Source organism: Dermacentor silvarum, chromosome 3, assembly GCF_013339745.2.
Source record: "Dermacentor silvarum isolate Dsil-2018 chromosome 3, BIME_Dsil_1.4, whole genome shotgun sequence".
Lineage (NCBI taxonomy): Eukaryota > Metazoa > Arthropoda > Arachnida > Ixodida > Ixodidae > Dermacentor > Dermacentor silvarum.
Window position 1 is genome coordinate 47,214,656 of NC_051156.1, and position 14,445 is coordinate 47,229,100.

At 45.4% G+C, this 14,445-nt stretch overlaps 1 protein-coding gene across 1 annotated transcript in view; it reads left to right on the top strand.

Annotated features, from left to right (window-relative positions):
* The window catches only part of LOC125943774 (uncharacterized), a 598,059-nt gene extending 584,462 nt beyond the window's left edge, over window positions 1-13,597 (top strand). The window contains exon 5 of the mRNA XM_049663277.1: window positions 13,175-13,597. Coding sequence (XP_049519234.1) covers window positions 13,175-13,344 — 170 coding nt within the window. The 3' untranslated portion in view covers window positions 13,345-13,597. The remainder of the gene's footprint in view (window positions 1-13,174) is intronic.
* Window positions 13,598-14,445: the final 848 nt, after the last annotated feature.

The following is a 14,445-nucleotide window of genomic DNA, read 5'->3' on the forward strand; positions in this document are numbered from 1 at the left end:
TTTTGTAACATTTTGTAGTGAAGCTAATGTCTACATAATTATTTATGTTTAGGGTCATGCTATTAGTGACACACCATTTTTATACGCGCTTCAAGTCGGCCGCCAATAAAACAATGACTCATTAGATGCCCTTGCACACAGTACACAATCATCCACAAAAATTGTATCCCGGTTCAATAATATCACACATATTGCTAATAAAAAACCTTGCACTCGGCCGCGCAACGCTTGAAACAGCGAAGCTGTATGATCGTAGCCCAGCATTTTCCGGAAGTGCGCGCGAACTTTTCATCTTATTACTCATGTAGACGATAATTTCCTTTCGCGTGTCTCGGACTTACGGCCGACACTGCGCGTTGCACAGCGCAGCTTGCAACACCGACACCGCGTTCCAGGAGACCCGCTCCGTGAATGCGTCTCTCTCTCTCGCTCTCATAGCACGCAAAACCTCTTCACCTTGCAGAGCACGAGCGTACAAACGCGCCAGCTGTGGAGGAATACGACGACGCTCGAACGCAATCATATGGTTAGCATAAATGCATGTTCTGGCAGCGTGGCTGTATAGCCTATGGGTTCCGACGCTCGCTTTGGGATCGGAGGTACGCGGCCTCGAAACCCACCTCTGCAAGAAAGTTTATTAATTTCTTTTTTTGGTAGTTTCTTGATACGCACCACAACTTACGGCTGGCTTAAACAGCTTCGCTGTGAAAAAAAAAGAAATTCGGCAGAGACATTTCAAGTTGCTTACGTGTGGCTATGCGAAAGCGATATATTCCCTTTGGTGCGTTTTGTACGGAACGGCGCGTTCCAGGAACTAGTTCCTTTTGGGAGGAACGGAGGAATGCCACCATTCCTTTAAGGCTCGGTGGAACTGTAACGGTAACTCGTTATTAGGGGCGAAGCTCCTTAGGGTGTGGGTCTGTCCCTCCTCTGTAGTAGTAGTCGTCGTAGTCGTCGTAGTAGGTAGCCACGTCTACTTTTATGAGAAAAAAAAATTCCGAGAGTTGTGGCCGTAGCGGAATCGAACCAGGGACCCCTCGCTTCTGAACGCGTGGCGCTAACCACTACGCCACGAAGCGCACATGGATAGACGCACCCCGATGGCAATAAATACCCAACCAATGCCTCCTTTACTAGATGCCTGCCGCGTCGCTCGCTTTCCCATTGGAGCGGAGGTTCCCGTAGTTCAGGGTGGTCGCGGAGAGACGGCGCTCGATGCCGACCCTACTTCCTGTTGCAGAGGAAGTGACGATTACAAGGCTGGGACGCGCTCGACCAATGACTTGACGAGAGACCGCGGGTCCTGCCTCCGGGATTGCAACAGACGCCGCTGTAATCTCGGAGGCAGGGTGTCGTGGTTCAGGTTTGGAGCGGCCGCCGCAGCTAGCGCTCGCAGCCGACCCCGGTGGAGGAGAGGAAAGAGGAGAGGGGCAGGAACCAGCTTCTCGGCTCACGCGGCAGGCATCTTCTAAAGGAGGCATTGACCCAACATTAACGAAAGACTGCGCGTTTCTAACGCGTTTTTGCTAGCGCGTTACGGCCCGTGCAAGAAGCTGGTGTAAGACGCTGTGGGCCTCCGCCTTACCCCCGTATTCATAAACGCTGATGGCGTCGGCAAACGCGGTGCACGTTCCGGCATGTGTAAACGGCTGCGTAAGACGCTGTGGCCTCTTCCCCTTAGAGTACTGCACGTTTCTAACGCGTTTGTGCTAGCGTCCCCTTAAGCGGGAGATGGTGCAATTATAATGAAGGGCGCTGTTATAAAATAGGAATGACGTCACATATGGCGCGTGTCATTGGTGGAAGTCAATCGTTCGATTTAGTGCGGCGAGACTGGGCGAATTACACGGAAGATTCACGGTTTACCGATGATTCCCTCCGGAGCTTCGCCCACTCATCATCATTCACCCCGTGGATATGCGGTGTTTTTTTTTACAAAGGGACGGCAGAGGGAACGGCGTTCCTTCTGTAAACGTTCCATGGCACTAAACAGGCGCACCAACGCATGCACGTATGCAGCACATCATGCAAGGCGCAAAGAACTACCGCTTGTCTGTCACGTGACTATGGTGCTTTTTTTTTCGCGAGTTCTGCATTATATTTTTTTAATGACTAGGCTTCAAGATTGCCACGTGACGCTCCCTTCTGTAGTTTCTTTCCGCCATGGCGGCCTGTCGGACACTAACATCGAGATGTAACTCTTGCCGAGTTCAAACAAGGGTCTTTACTAAATTAAGAACATCTATTCTGGACATTTCTTTTTCCGCTCATACTGCAATATTGGATCAGCATTCATTAAACGTCTAAGTATTGTTCCTTTCGATGCGGTTTCTTGTGCAGACATTCAATTATATCCTCCTGAGACCCCTTGTACAATACATTGCACATTGCCTTCCACTTTTTTTTTTCGAAATTCACTCGGAAGTGATTACGCAAAATATTCACTCTGGGTGTGAAGAACGGTGCATGTGTAACTACTGTGAAGAAGTGGTTTACTCATATTCTTGTCATCCGCTTTCGAGAAATTTGACAATAATTTGGTCTAGACCTCTGTGTCGTCCCACACGGCCGAAAGACTTCGAGGCGTATGTCGAAGTCACCGAGATTTCGTGAAAATACCGGACGCGGCAGCAATATGGCAATGTACTACACGTAGTTCCATCTTCATCTCAGCGTTCAAACAATGAAATGCAGTTTTTACCACAGCTTACATGAGGAGATGATGGAGATAGTCATTTTTTCACGTACATGGAGGCGCAGCTTTTGGCATCTTTCCGTGGTATTATAGCGCCCACCAACGCCGCAACGCGGGGCCCTTTGGTCGGCGCTCTCAGCCGGTGCCTTAGCGCCGGCTGTCAAAGAAGTGAAAAAATTAAGAAGCACAGCGCGTGCTCGAGGCGCAAGCTCGGCACGCCCAGTGTCGTTCTAGAAGCTAGCCACTCTGGTCGTCGCAGCCGGCGCTCGGCTCACCACCTTCGCCATTTTGAGTAGGGACGACGGCACGGCTCGTACGGCCGCTGTCACGTCATCCTACAGTGGTGCTACACTATTGAAATTTAAAAAAAATTGTTTTTCAAGTTCATGACATAACAGTAGGCAATAAAAACTACCGTGAAGAGCGATTATGTCCCGTTGTTGTGTCCGGGTCTCAGGAGGCTATTGGTGCATGCGAGTAACTTTCTATTTGCAGATCTGAAGCGCAGTATCCTGACTGCGCATTTGAAGACCGAAGTGGAAAGCGCCGTATGTGTTGCACTTGTAATAGACGAGCACCAAAGTGGCAGTTAAACATGTCTGGAGTATGTCCGGTGCTGCTTGAAAAAAATTCGTCTAGGAGCGTTGCTTTGGATTCTTTTTATCTCCAGATAATGTGCCATCGGCAATGTTCAAATTCTTATAATATACTTAGTTTGATGTGAGATTTAAATTGCACACTTATTTCGTCGCAAGATCATCCGACACCACATTTTAATTTCAAAAAATCAAAGGTAACGTTAATGTAACGACACGTTACAATGTTAGAAATGTAACTGGAACGCGTTCCATTCGCCTTAAAGTATCTTGCAACGGGAACTCGTTCCAAGATTGTGAAGGAACGAGGAACGAGCTTTCGTTCCTGTTTTATGGAGGAACGTGTACAACGCTGCTTTGGTGAAATGTTTTTTCCGCACGTTCCGCCTCCGTGCAAGTTCACCCCTGCGTTCTAACGGCGCTTCGGCGAGGCCAAATGAAAACGCGCTAAACGTCTGAACGCACTCGCTTGCCCACGAGTTCGTAACCCGAAGGAGCGCTCCGCGGCGTTCAATTGGACATAAATACAAGGGGTCAGGCAAGGAGACACCCGAAAGGCGAATCACCAATGGCGATGGCAACTTAGTAGAGAGCTATACGGAGTAAGGATAGTAGTTTTATCAGCTGTATAAACTTGGAGATGCAGCAGCACCCGAAACGCGCAGAACTGTTGTCGACGCCGTCGCCGTTTTGCCCGCGTTCGCACCGAACGTGCGCGGCGTTGGTGATTGTTGCCAGGGCCTCTGGGGGCGGCTCGGAGGTTTTCGACGAGATCAGAACGAGAAACTCGTCGAGCAGCGTTGGAAATCTTTACCACCTTCTCGCCTCGCAACGTTTTTATATAAATACACATTTGGTGCCACAGCTAAAGGGTCTAGTTTGCAGCGGAGAAGTGGAGAGGGTGTGGAGCTTGGCCTTCTTTTTAGGCCGCGCGGCAGCACAGGCTGTCGCGTGGAGGGCATCTTGCTCCTTAAATCGCTCGGCAATTTGGCGAGCAAATTCGTCTAGACGGATAGTGAGGTTGGAGAATTGTTGGGTGAAGGCTTGGATGGCCGTCTGCACCACGGCCTGAATTTTGGCCTCCACGAGTTGTTCGAATTGTGGGGATAGGGCCGGGGTTGCCGCGGCCGATGTTGGTGTGGCCGAGGAGGTAGTGGGAGTTGCTGCCCTCTTCTTGGCCGGCTGTTCGCGAGTAGGAGGAGAAGGTAGTAGAGGAGGGAGTTTATGAGTGGCCGAGATCATTGTCGCCGGGGTAGGGGTATAGTGCCTAGAATATAAGTATATTCTAGGCACTATAGTAGGGGCGAGGACCTGCAGGAAGGCATGCAGCTGCGACTGAAGGCGTTGGTTGGTGTTGTGGAGGGAGGCGAGCTGTGCGCGGACATGCAACATTTTCTAGAGGGTGTTGGCGGAGTCCTGGTAGACTACGTCTGCCAAGCTCACCTCACTGGTGTGGCGGCCGGGTTCCTCTGCAGGTGGTTTTGGGGGGACTGGAACTTGGGGTTGCCTGAGTCCAGTCCAGGAGTGGGATCAGGCCATAGGCTTGGTACGGTTGGAGGGCTGTTTCAGGAGATGGCTACGGTTTCAGGCTGTTTCAGATGTAGCACCTATATAGTACAGAGGAGTAGTAGATGTGCTTGGGCACCCAGTCTTGTTCGAAAAGTCTTGTTCGAGGTAGTGGTGTCGGCGTTGTGGGTCGGGAGTGTTGATGAGGATGACGTGTTGGAGGGTGTTGATGATTACGGTGTCTGACTTGGCCTCTTGGTGTCCGAGGCGGGCTGCTTGCAGAATCACATCGCGAAGAGCAACGCCGTTCACGGTCCGAAGGTTGAGGCAGCCACGGGGACGGAGGATGATTTTATGATCGTTGATGGGTAGCTTGGGGTGGCGTAGGGCAGAGAGTTGGGGCGGCCGGGGCCGGCTCCTCGCCAGAGCTTGAGGCGTAGATGGCTGCATACATTTTCGGCAGCGACGGAATTCGGAGTAGCGGTGGAGCGGGAGTTGCGAGTCGAGCTAGGATGAGTTGGCTAGGATGAGTTTATCCGGTCGTAGGGGACAAAGTCGGGTCTCCTCCGCGCCCCGCAGGGCCGGTTTCGATTCCCGCCCAGATAAAAATTTACCTATTTTTCTTTTCAAAGGGATTAGTTTACTTTGTTTACATGAACCTGCCTGCTAAATTTGTCATCAGTTCGAGCATTTTTTACGCGTTTTTACTCTTTGCCATCGGCCATTTTTGGTAGCGTCATTCGGTCACGCCACCGACTACAACTACGGGTTTTCGCGTAATGGGGCATATAATGCTTTCGCATTAAAAAAGTGGAAAGGAATCGGCCCCAACACGGAGCCTTGCGGCACACCAGACGTAGCAGCAACATCATCTGAGCAACTCCCATTCAAAACAACTCTTCGACTTATACCTGTGTCACACGGGTACATTTGGAAGGCCTTCCAGTCGACGGCCTTCGAAACGCCACAACTCTATCGACTCGAAGGAGTTGTCGCGCTGCTACACGGCACTTTTGAAAGGCCGTTGAGTGGTTCAGGCGTTTCTCGCAAAATTTTGTGGCGCTGCGGATCTTTATTTTCGTTTTCATGTAACCAAAAGTTAAAGAACATTAAAACCACTTAAAACGCTATAATTTATTTTATGTTGCGAAATGGCGGTGATATGACGGAATCCGGCAACACATGGAGAAGAGGGAGAGTGTACTAGACAACATGGAGGAAGGAATGAACACAAGCACGTCGCTGTTGTCGAGAGTATGTGCAGTTCGCACATATGAAGTGGCGAAAATAGTTTATTGAATAATTAATAACACGTATTTTTAGAGCATTTTGGTTGGATTTGTTCTTTCTAACCGTGAGTACGAGCACACTGTGAACGAGACGGCATGTTCGCGCTGTTTCCGCTTCCGTTGCTCAAAGGCCATCCAGATTTCAATAGAGTTGTAGGGTGCTCCGTTGACTCGATACACTATTGACTCGGCGGCCTTCGAAACCGCACGTGTAGCAGCTCGAATTTGACCTTTGAGTAAACTGACTATCGGTTGGAAGGCCTTCCAAACGCCCGTGTGACACGGGTATTACTTACTTAACAACACGGAGTTACAGCCTGTATATTCATGAATGTATTCACGTGTTCATAGTACCGCTAATCTTACCTGGTCAACCTATTACCGCTAACCTTACCTGGCATATCGACATTAGTAACACTGCGGATCGAACGTTGGGTTATTGGCTCGTGTACACTTATAATGCCACCATCCTCTCTCATGTTACTATAGAAAACACTAATAGGAACAAAATTTGAGTATACATCTAATGTGTGAAATTCCATTGTATTTATTACCTCATTACAACTCAAATTTACTCCACTCGTTTTATATGTTCAGCGTATGATCGAATAGCTACTCTAACCCCAAATAAAGCTAAAGTTGAATTTGTAACCCGTAAACTGATACAGTCGAACCCGGATATATCGAATCTGAAGGGGATCACAAGAAGTTCGTTATATAGATAATTCGGTATATAAAATAATAGGCCCTCAGGTAAGCGGTGGCTTACCGGTTAGTGCATCTGAGAGCCGCTAACTTACTGCACGCAACATGGGGGAAAAAAGCAAGCACACTTTATTTACCCGCAAAAAAAAATGCTGGTCCACTTTCAACTTCATTGAAAACTCCAAGCTGATTCTTTCTTTACACTTTTAGCGGCCATCGCTTGCGGAAAATAAACTCGTGAATCGGCACTCAACCCACACTACGACGCCTCCAAAATCGGATAGAAGGAATGTTGACGTCCGAGGTAGCATGAGGGCTAGCTGAACAGCCTGACGGGGCTCAACTGACTGCACTATCTCTTCTCCACCTCCAGGTGCCAGAACACCTCAGAGTGTACAAAGGAGTGCACTATGAGGTCTTCTGCGTGGCGCCGCGTTCGATATATCGAATGTGCTGGTGAACGAGCGTTCTTTATACGCGTGCACCAGCCCGATACATTTGCATGGAATTTTCAAGGGGATTTTACAGCTGTTCGATATACAGAATAATTCGTTATAAGTTCGCTTGATATATCTGCGTGCGACTGTATCTCCGTCACCATATATATGGCATCGTTTTGATCAGCTGTACAAAATACGTATAAGATTTAGTCACATTAACTTCCTTCAGCTCTTTCTGGCCTCACACAGCCCTTGAATGGTATCGCCTCCCCAAAGAAATCATAAAGAGTACAAATAAACGCAAGTTTCATGCAACATCAACTACCGTACGTTGTGTAATCTGAATTTGTTAATTACTTACTATGTTCCTTTTAAATTCTTTGTAAGGTCAGGTAATATGGTATAATTGTAAAGCTGCTTTCGCATCCCTTTACCCCTCCCCCGGTACAGGGTAGCCAACCGGAGATAACCTCTGGTTAACCTCCCTGTCTTTCCTTTACCTTTCTCTCTCTCTCTCTCTGCCTTCGTCGTGCGCACTGAACTTTTTTCCACGTACCACCAGCTAAAATTATATGATTAGAAAGTTACTTTTTAATCATTGCATTATTTGTTTAGCCTGCTCAACCCACTTCCTTCCGTAATGCCTTCGAGTGTTGACGGCGCAAATAAATAAATTATTAAACTCTAAAAAATATTTCTTGGATGAGAGGTGGTCACCTCCGGCAGTCTTTCATCATCATCATCAGACTATATTTATGTCCATGGCAGGACGAAGGCCTCGCCCAGCAACCTCCAATGACCCCTATCCGGTGATGTATAAAATATGCGCATTATTTAAAACTACATAGTTTAACACTACGTAGCTAAACTCAGTTATTCTTCTGAAATAACTAGTCAGTTGTTCCTATTAGCCGCTTATTTTGTCTGTGCATGAAAGTCTCTCGTTTTATTTGCTCAAATGACAACCTAATTAACAAGCTTTTGAAACTTATATCGCTTTGGTAAATAAGTTGCTATGGTGTTTTTGGACTCGCGTGCTAAAATAACAAAAAAAAAAACGTACATTGCTTTATAAATGCAGTGAATGAAATTGCTGCGAAAAGACAAAGCCGTGTAATACATTTGAGCTTTTCATTACATGCCTATAGCCAGGAAGTTTATGCAACCAAATGATTGTGTATTATTACATTCTCAAATTCCTACGGCATTTCCTCTATGTGGAGAAGCCAGTTTAACTTTTAAATGATTCACAATTCGACTTTGTGATGTTTCACCATATATTTGATAGATAGAAATGTGCATGACCAATAGGAACATATGTTGGAGGCAAAAAGTCTTAGCAAATTTTGCAAAATAATCTGTGTTTACCAACTGAACAGCATATTTCTACCCTGGCACAGATAGGAAATTGAAATGAATCACATGCATAAAAGTTTGCAGTGCGAGTAATATGAAGTACAGTTTCAGTTTTATTTCTTTCAATTTATGATATATGATAGTTGATGTGATGACTTCAATTTCCTGTTTTATGTTTAGGCTACTGACACTGCACAAACTATATTTTTTGTCATAATACGGAATACGGGCCCAGAGTGCGGCTCATAAACAGATCGGGATAATGAGGTGTAATTTGTGGATACATTTCTCTCTATGGGTAATATAGGAGCCCCTTTCTCGCAAATATGTCTTGGTTGAGAGCGCGTGTGCTGAAAGTAGACTGATTGTCCGCGCTTTCCGTGCAGCTACCGAAGCGACTGTGACAGCCTTTCGCTGTTTAAAGGTTTAAGCTTTTCGATGCCAAGCGCCTGAAATATACACTAAAAACGCGCTTGTCCAGAACCAGAAAGGTCGCAAGCATCATGCGAAGGGAGGGATTACCCTTGTACGGGTTACTCGCATCCTTGAGCAAAAAAAAAACCGGTGAGTGACAAGTCATTTTTAACGACGGGCTGTCGCTTTTATCGTTATCACAAATGACGACTTGCGGCAACGTACTGCGCTTTGTCGGGAAGCTGTTATGGTTCATTCTTTAGAAAGGGTATTTATCTTTTTCTGCAACGTAACTTACGTCATCGGGGCAGATTTTAAAACACAAAGGTTTTGGGTCAGGCGGTGGTACCTAGGTGACATGAACACCAGAGAAAAATGGACTTGTACAGTCACTTTCTTTTGGAAGCGCTGATAACGTTGTAATTTTAACCACAATAGCACTTTGTACATGGCATTTTTCCGAACAGCTTAACAGAAGGCTAATCAGTCCTCATATTAATAAACTTATAACTTTTTACCAGAGACACTCTCAGATGACTTCAATATATTTACAATAAAGGGCTCCATAATTTCCACCATGGCTTTACGTAGGTACGTTGGCGCACTTCATGTAATAATCCCATTCAGCCTACTCACATATAGCGCATTACTAATCACATCTACCATGGCCTCGGCTACATCCCAAGAAGCAATTTCCTACCTAATTTGATTACTTCAGACTCGGTAGGCTTAAGACAGGCCAAAATTCGAATAGGAATGCGTAGTATGGAATTAGTATGGAACCTACAGTGATCTAGAACGTATGCATTACACTCGAGTCTGTCCAGAATTAGACAGTAACATTCATTTACTCTGACTATTCAACTGTCATCAGTGTTAATAAACTAAACGCATGCTGTGCCGATCTTTCCCCCCACCTCACCCCAAATTCAGCTGGGCGCAGGCTACCACCCTGCGTCTGCTACAAACAAATACGTACCCTTCACTCGCCCGCCTCCACCTTATATTCCCTGAAGTCTACAGTACACCCAACTGCCGGTGCTGTGGCACTCACTCGGGTACGCTTCCGCATGTGCTGTGGGAGTGCCCAGCACTGTACACATACATTAACACCACGACCCCCTCGTCGAGGTTGCGTGAGGCTCTGCGGAGCTCCGCCCTCGACGACCAAACCTGGGCGACCCAGCACGCCCGTGAGGCGGCGGCGAGGCAAGCCCTCGACGTCCCCTCATGGGAGGCTTAGGCCCGGCCATCATAACGTGCTGGCTCTACAATAAATGTTTATTCCTCCTTCTGAGCTTCTATCGATAGGTTTGCGTCGTGAAGTCGCCTGAGCTTGCACAAGTTCTACAATTCTACGCTCCAATATCCCATCACCAAGAGGTCGGCGCTTGTCATCACCAATAAGCTAAAAAGCAACCTCGCCTTCAGATCGTATAGTCAGCGTCACAAGCTTTCGTACCCCGGAAGGTGAAAAAATATTTATATTTCTACGCCTTAGTCACGCATCGTAGTATTCAGATTTACAGCGTATACCGGTCTAGAGTAAACAAAACAAAAGTTTTGCATAGTTTTACTGGCTGCGGGGTAGCTGCGTTGAAAATGAACTTATTCGCAGAACCTCGGCCGCGTAAACTTTTGGCGGCGACTGTGCGATTGAACACCTGCATTTTCTTTATTCTGCACACAATTTTTTTTAATGAATGGCCTTCCAGCCAATGTCATGCAGTGCTTACACCTGGTTAATTTTCAGGACAGCAGACTCAGACATGACTTATTAAGTAGAAGAACTGAACTATTATGTAGAACGTCATTTTTATCACCAATCAGGTGTAATAAATATGTAAACAAATAAAGGATAATAACATTGCCTATGAAATTTTACTAAAATCTCAGGACTACTTCAAAACTTCGCCTGTTCGTCTTTTGTACGTCCCTATACTTTCTAGCAAACTGAGAGGGAGAAATTCAAGGGTTAAATTGACATCTCTTGTGGCACCATGGCAGAAAAGGGAAGGTGTAGTTTAGTGGGCCCATATGAAAGGATCAGCTGCGATTGTGCTACTCACGCACAAGGAACGACACTTTTTTATTTTTTTTAGAGGCAGTAAAGTGATAAATGGTGTCCGTGGACGCTGGAGTGATCATGACAATACCACTGTACCGATATGGGTGATAAACGATTCTAATAAGGCAACATTTCTGCAAGCCTCACGGTCCTTTCTCATGTTTCTTCAATTGTCCAAACACGTTAAATTTAGCGTAGAAGAAAATTCTTACAGAATTACTGAAGAATTGTACCAGTAATTATATCATGGTGCTGCGATCTGATTCAGCAATAGAGTTAAGAACAGAACAGCAGAATGCCATAGTAACTTTGGTGATTCTAGCCGAAAAAAATGTCTTCTTGCAACGCTTTGTGGGCATAACTCAAAAAGGGTGTGGTCTGTGATTGGAATAGTTCTCTATTTTTACACGACAAACTACATTAACACGCCCCGGTGTCTTTTCGCATTATTTCCAATACTCCTCTGCGTACGTCGTGGTAAAAGAATAGGAAGACCTTTAGTATTTCGGGAATTTCGTGAAGGTATACGGGAATGGTTCAAATGATAAGATACGTGCGCTGCATATTGAGGATAGAATGTTTATGTTTCGAGGTATTCGTTTGTACTAAGCAAAAAAGCTTGTGAAATAATTCGGACAGCCTTCATTTGCACCGAAGATCCGGTACGCAAAAATTCTGCTTTGATATAATGCAAATATACTCAGTCAAATACCTTCTGTATTCCTTTCTAAGAATACTACGTCTGGGGCTGCAGCCAAGTTTTCTACTTCTGCGTCTTTTAATTGCACTCACGGGAAGCTATTTATTTTTGTGGTACGTTTCAGGCTGAACAAAAGTCGCACAAACACGCCTTTCCATGACATAGCTGAATAGGCAAAAATATTTCTTAGTAATGTCTTCATAAATGCTTGCCTTAAGAAAGAAATCAACTTTGAAGAAACAAAGTTGGGTTTATTGTCACCTACAGTGGGCTTATTACACCTAAAGTGCAAAAGAAGTTTGGAAGCACGTTCGCATGTTCACGAAACCAGCCAGCTATTTTTTTTTTAGGAAGACGTTGGTACAGTAGAAAGAAACGAAACAAGAACCGCAACTAAATGACCTGCGTTTCAGAATATGCCATCTGGCGGGAAACGGCCAAACTAAGCAGCGACAAAGTGATAAAAAAAAAATAGCGGCGCCACTGGCTTCGAACCTGCAAACTGCCAATCGTGGTATCAGCGATCCTAATCGGCGGTCGCGTAGAACGCTCGGCTATCGGTTTGAGTGCTGCCGGAGGCAAAAACTAGGTTTATATACGTACCACAATAAATTCTGCGACCTTGTTATGAAAACAGCGATTTTGGAACGACTTTTTTGCCATTTCAAGAGTTGCTGCTGCAAATAGCTGAAAGCCGAGTCATTGAAGTTGATAAATCCCCAATAATACGTCGATCGATGCAATAGGCTCATCGCAAATTGCTTTTTACTGGCCAAAAAAGCCTCCAAAATTTGGCTTTTTCCATAGACTCCCATACTTCGAACTTCGCCCGCAATTTGGAACGGGTTTTCTGTCGTAAGTAATGGTATCGCTTGCATGAGATGTCGGGCTAAGCTCCTAGAGCCTATTTCCACGGTAATATTTTGAAAGATGGCTTCTATGATTAGTTATTTGGGAAAAACGACGCTCTCCCATAGAAAATGCGCATGTTTTCAGAGGCGGCCGCTAGAGGCGCTGTTCGGCGATGTCCCAGATTCCTGGTATTGATATTGCTGTTATTCAACCGTACTGATGGTCAGTATAATAAACTGTTCAAAGTGATATACTCAGGCAATCTATTACAGCCGATGCAAAGTGTCATAAATGCCGCGAATGCGAATCTGGGGCTGCATTCACAAAAAAAAAAAACGTTCTTACGTTAAAACTGTTCGTAAAAGCAGGTGTCAGCCAATCGTGGTGGTGTTGGACATATCATTAGCGAAGGTGGCTGGCCAGTGGCAAGTAGCACTTACGATCGAAAGGCTTTATGAATTCGGCCCCTGTTCATTGTGGCACAAATGATAGTTTGTTTCTTTTCAAACATTGCGTCCGTTACTTAGCAATTTCTTCATTAACTTTCACGCAGGTTCCTTCCGTGATGCGAGAGGGTCATACGATGGCTTTTACCAAACACTGGGAGCCGTAAGCTTAGCGGCCGGAGTCCTGTTTGGAGCTTTTGCTTTATGGCACCGTGTCCGGAGAAACGCCGACCGCACCAACATTGATTTAGTAGTTTGTCCACCAGAGCGCTTCTAGATGTTTCTTTCGAGGATGCCAATATCCTCTTTTATTCGATGTATTGGCTCCGGAATATTGCTGGGTTTTACTGTGCGGACATAGAGAATAATCTCTCAGAAAAGGGTGCAGGCAACAGCTCGTTTCTTGAATCTATGGCGCATTTTAATTACTATCAAATAAAGACACTCGCCAGCGGATACGCCTCACCTAAACTTTTGAGCAAGATGTTAAAAAAAGTTAACAAGCAATAAATGACAGCTTCAAAATGATAGAAAAAAATTCACCTGCGTTTAACGAATTTAGGATATATTCTCCTCACTGCTGTATAAAAAAAACATCATAAAAACGGCAGTAAAAAGTGTTGCTTTCCTGAGATTGTCTACTTTGCGTCATTGACTGAATGCGCCGCTACTCACAGGAGCCGAGAAAGTATCTCCGCGGTTTTACGGGACCTGTATTAAAAAAATGATTACGAAATTGTATTCCAAGGCCAAGCGGTGGCTTTTTCTGAACCCATTTCAGTGGCTTCTGAGTGGTAATCTTTTTTCGTTGAGTCATTGGCATTTTTGCTCAGTCATGGTCATGACAATGACTTATACCGCCATCCTTGAGTGTTTCCTTCACTAAGTAGGTCCGAACCCATTTCAATGGTTTTTGAGTGTTAATCTTTTTCACTGCGTCATTGTCATGACCTACATGACACGCATGTCATGACATTTATGTCATGACCTATCACTTATGTTCGTCATATACTCCTGTCATGCTATGCCAATTTTGGTACCTGCTAACTTAACGAAATGATCATGAGAGCACCAAGACGTAGGCAGCTGTTTCATGACCTACATGACACGCATGTCATGACATTTATGTCATGACATATTATTTATGTTCGTCATATACTCTTGTCATAGTATGCCAACTTTTGTACATACCAAGTTAACGCAACGACCATGACAGCACAAAGATGTAGGCGGCTAGATAGATAGATAGATACTGTCAGAGTAGCAAATGTTCGCCAAAAAATGCTTCGCATTTATATTTACGTAAGACCTTTTCAGGTAGGAGGTCCTACTAATGATGCGTAAGTATTTCGTAGCAACGACGTGGTGTTGAGTGCTC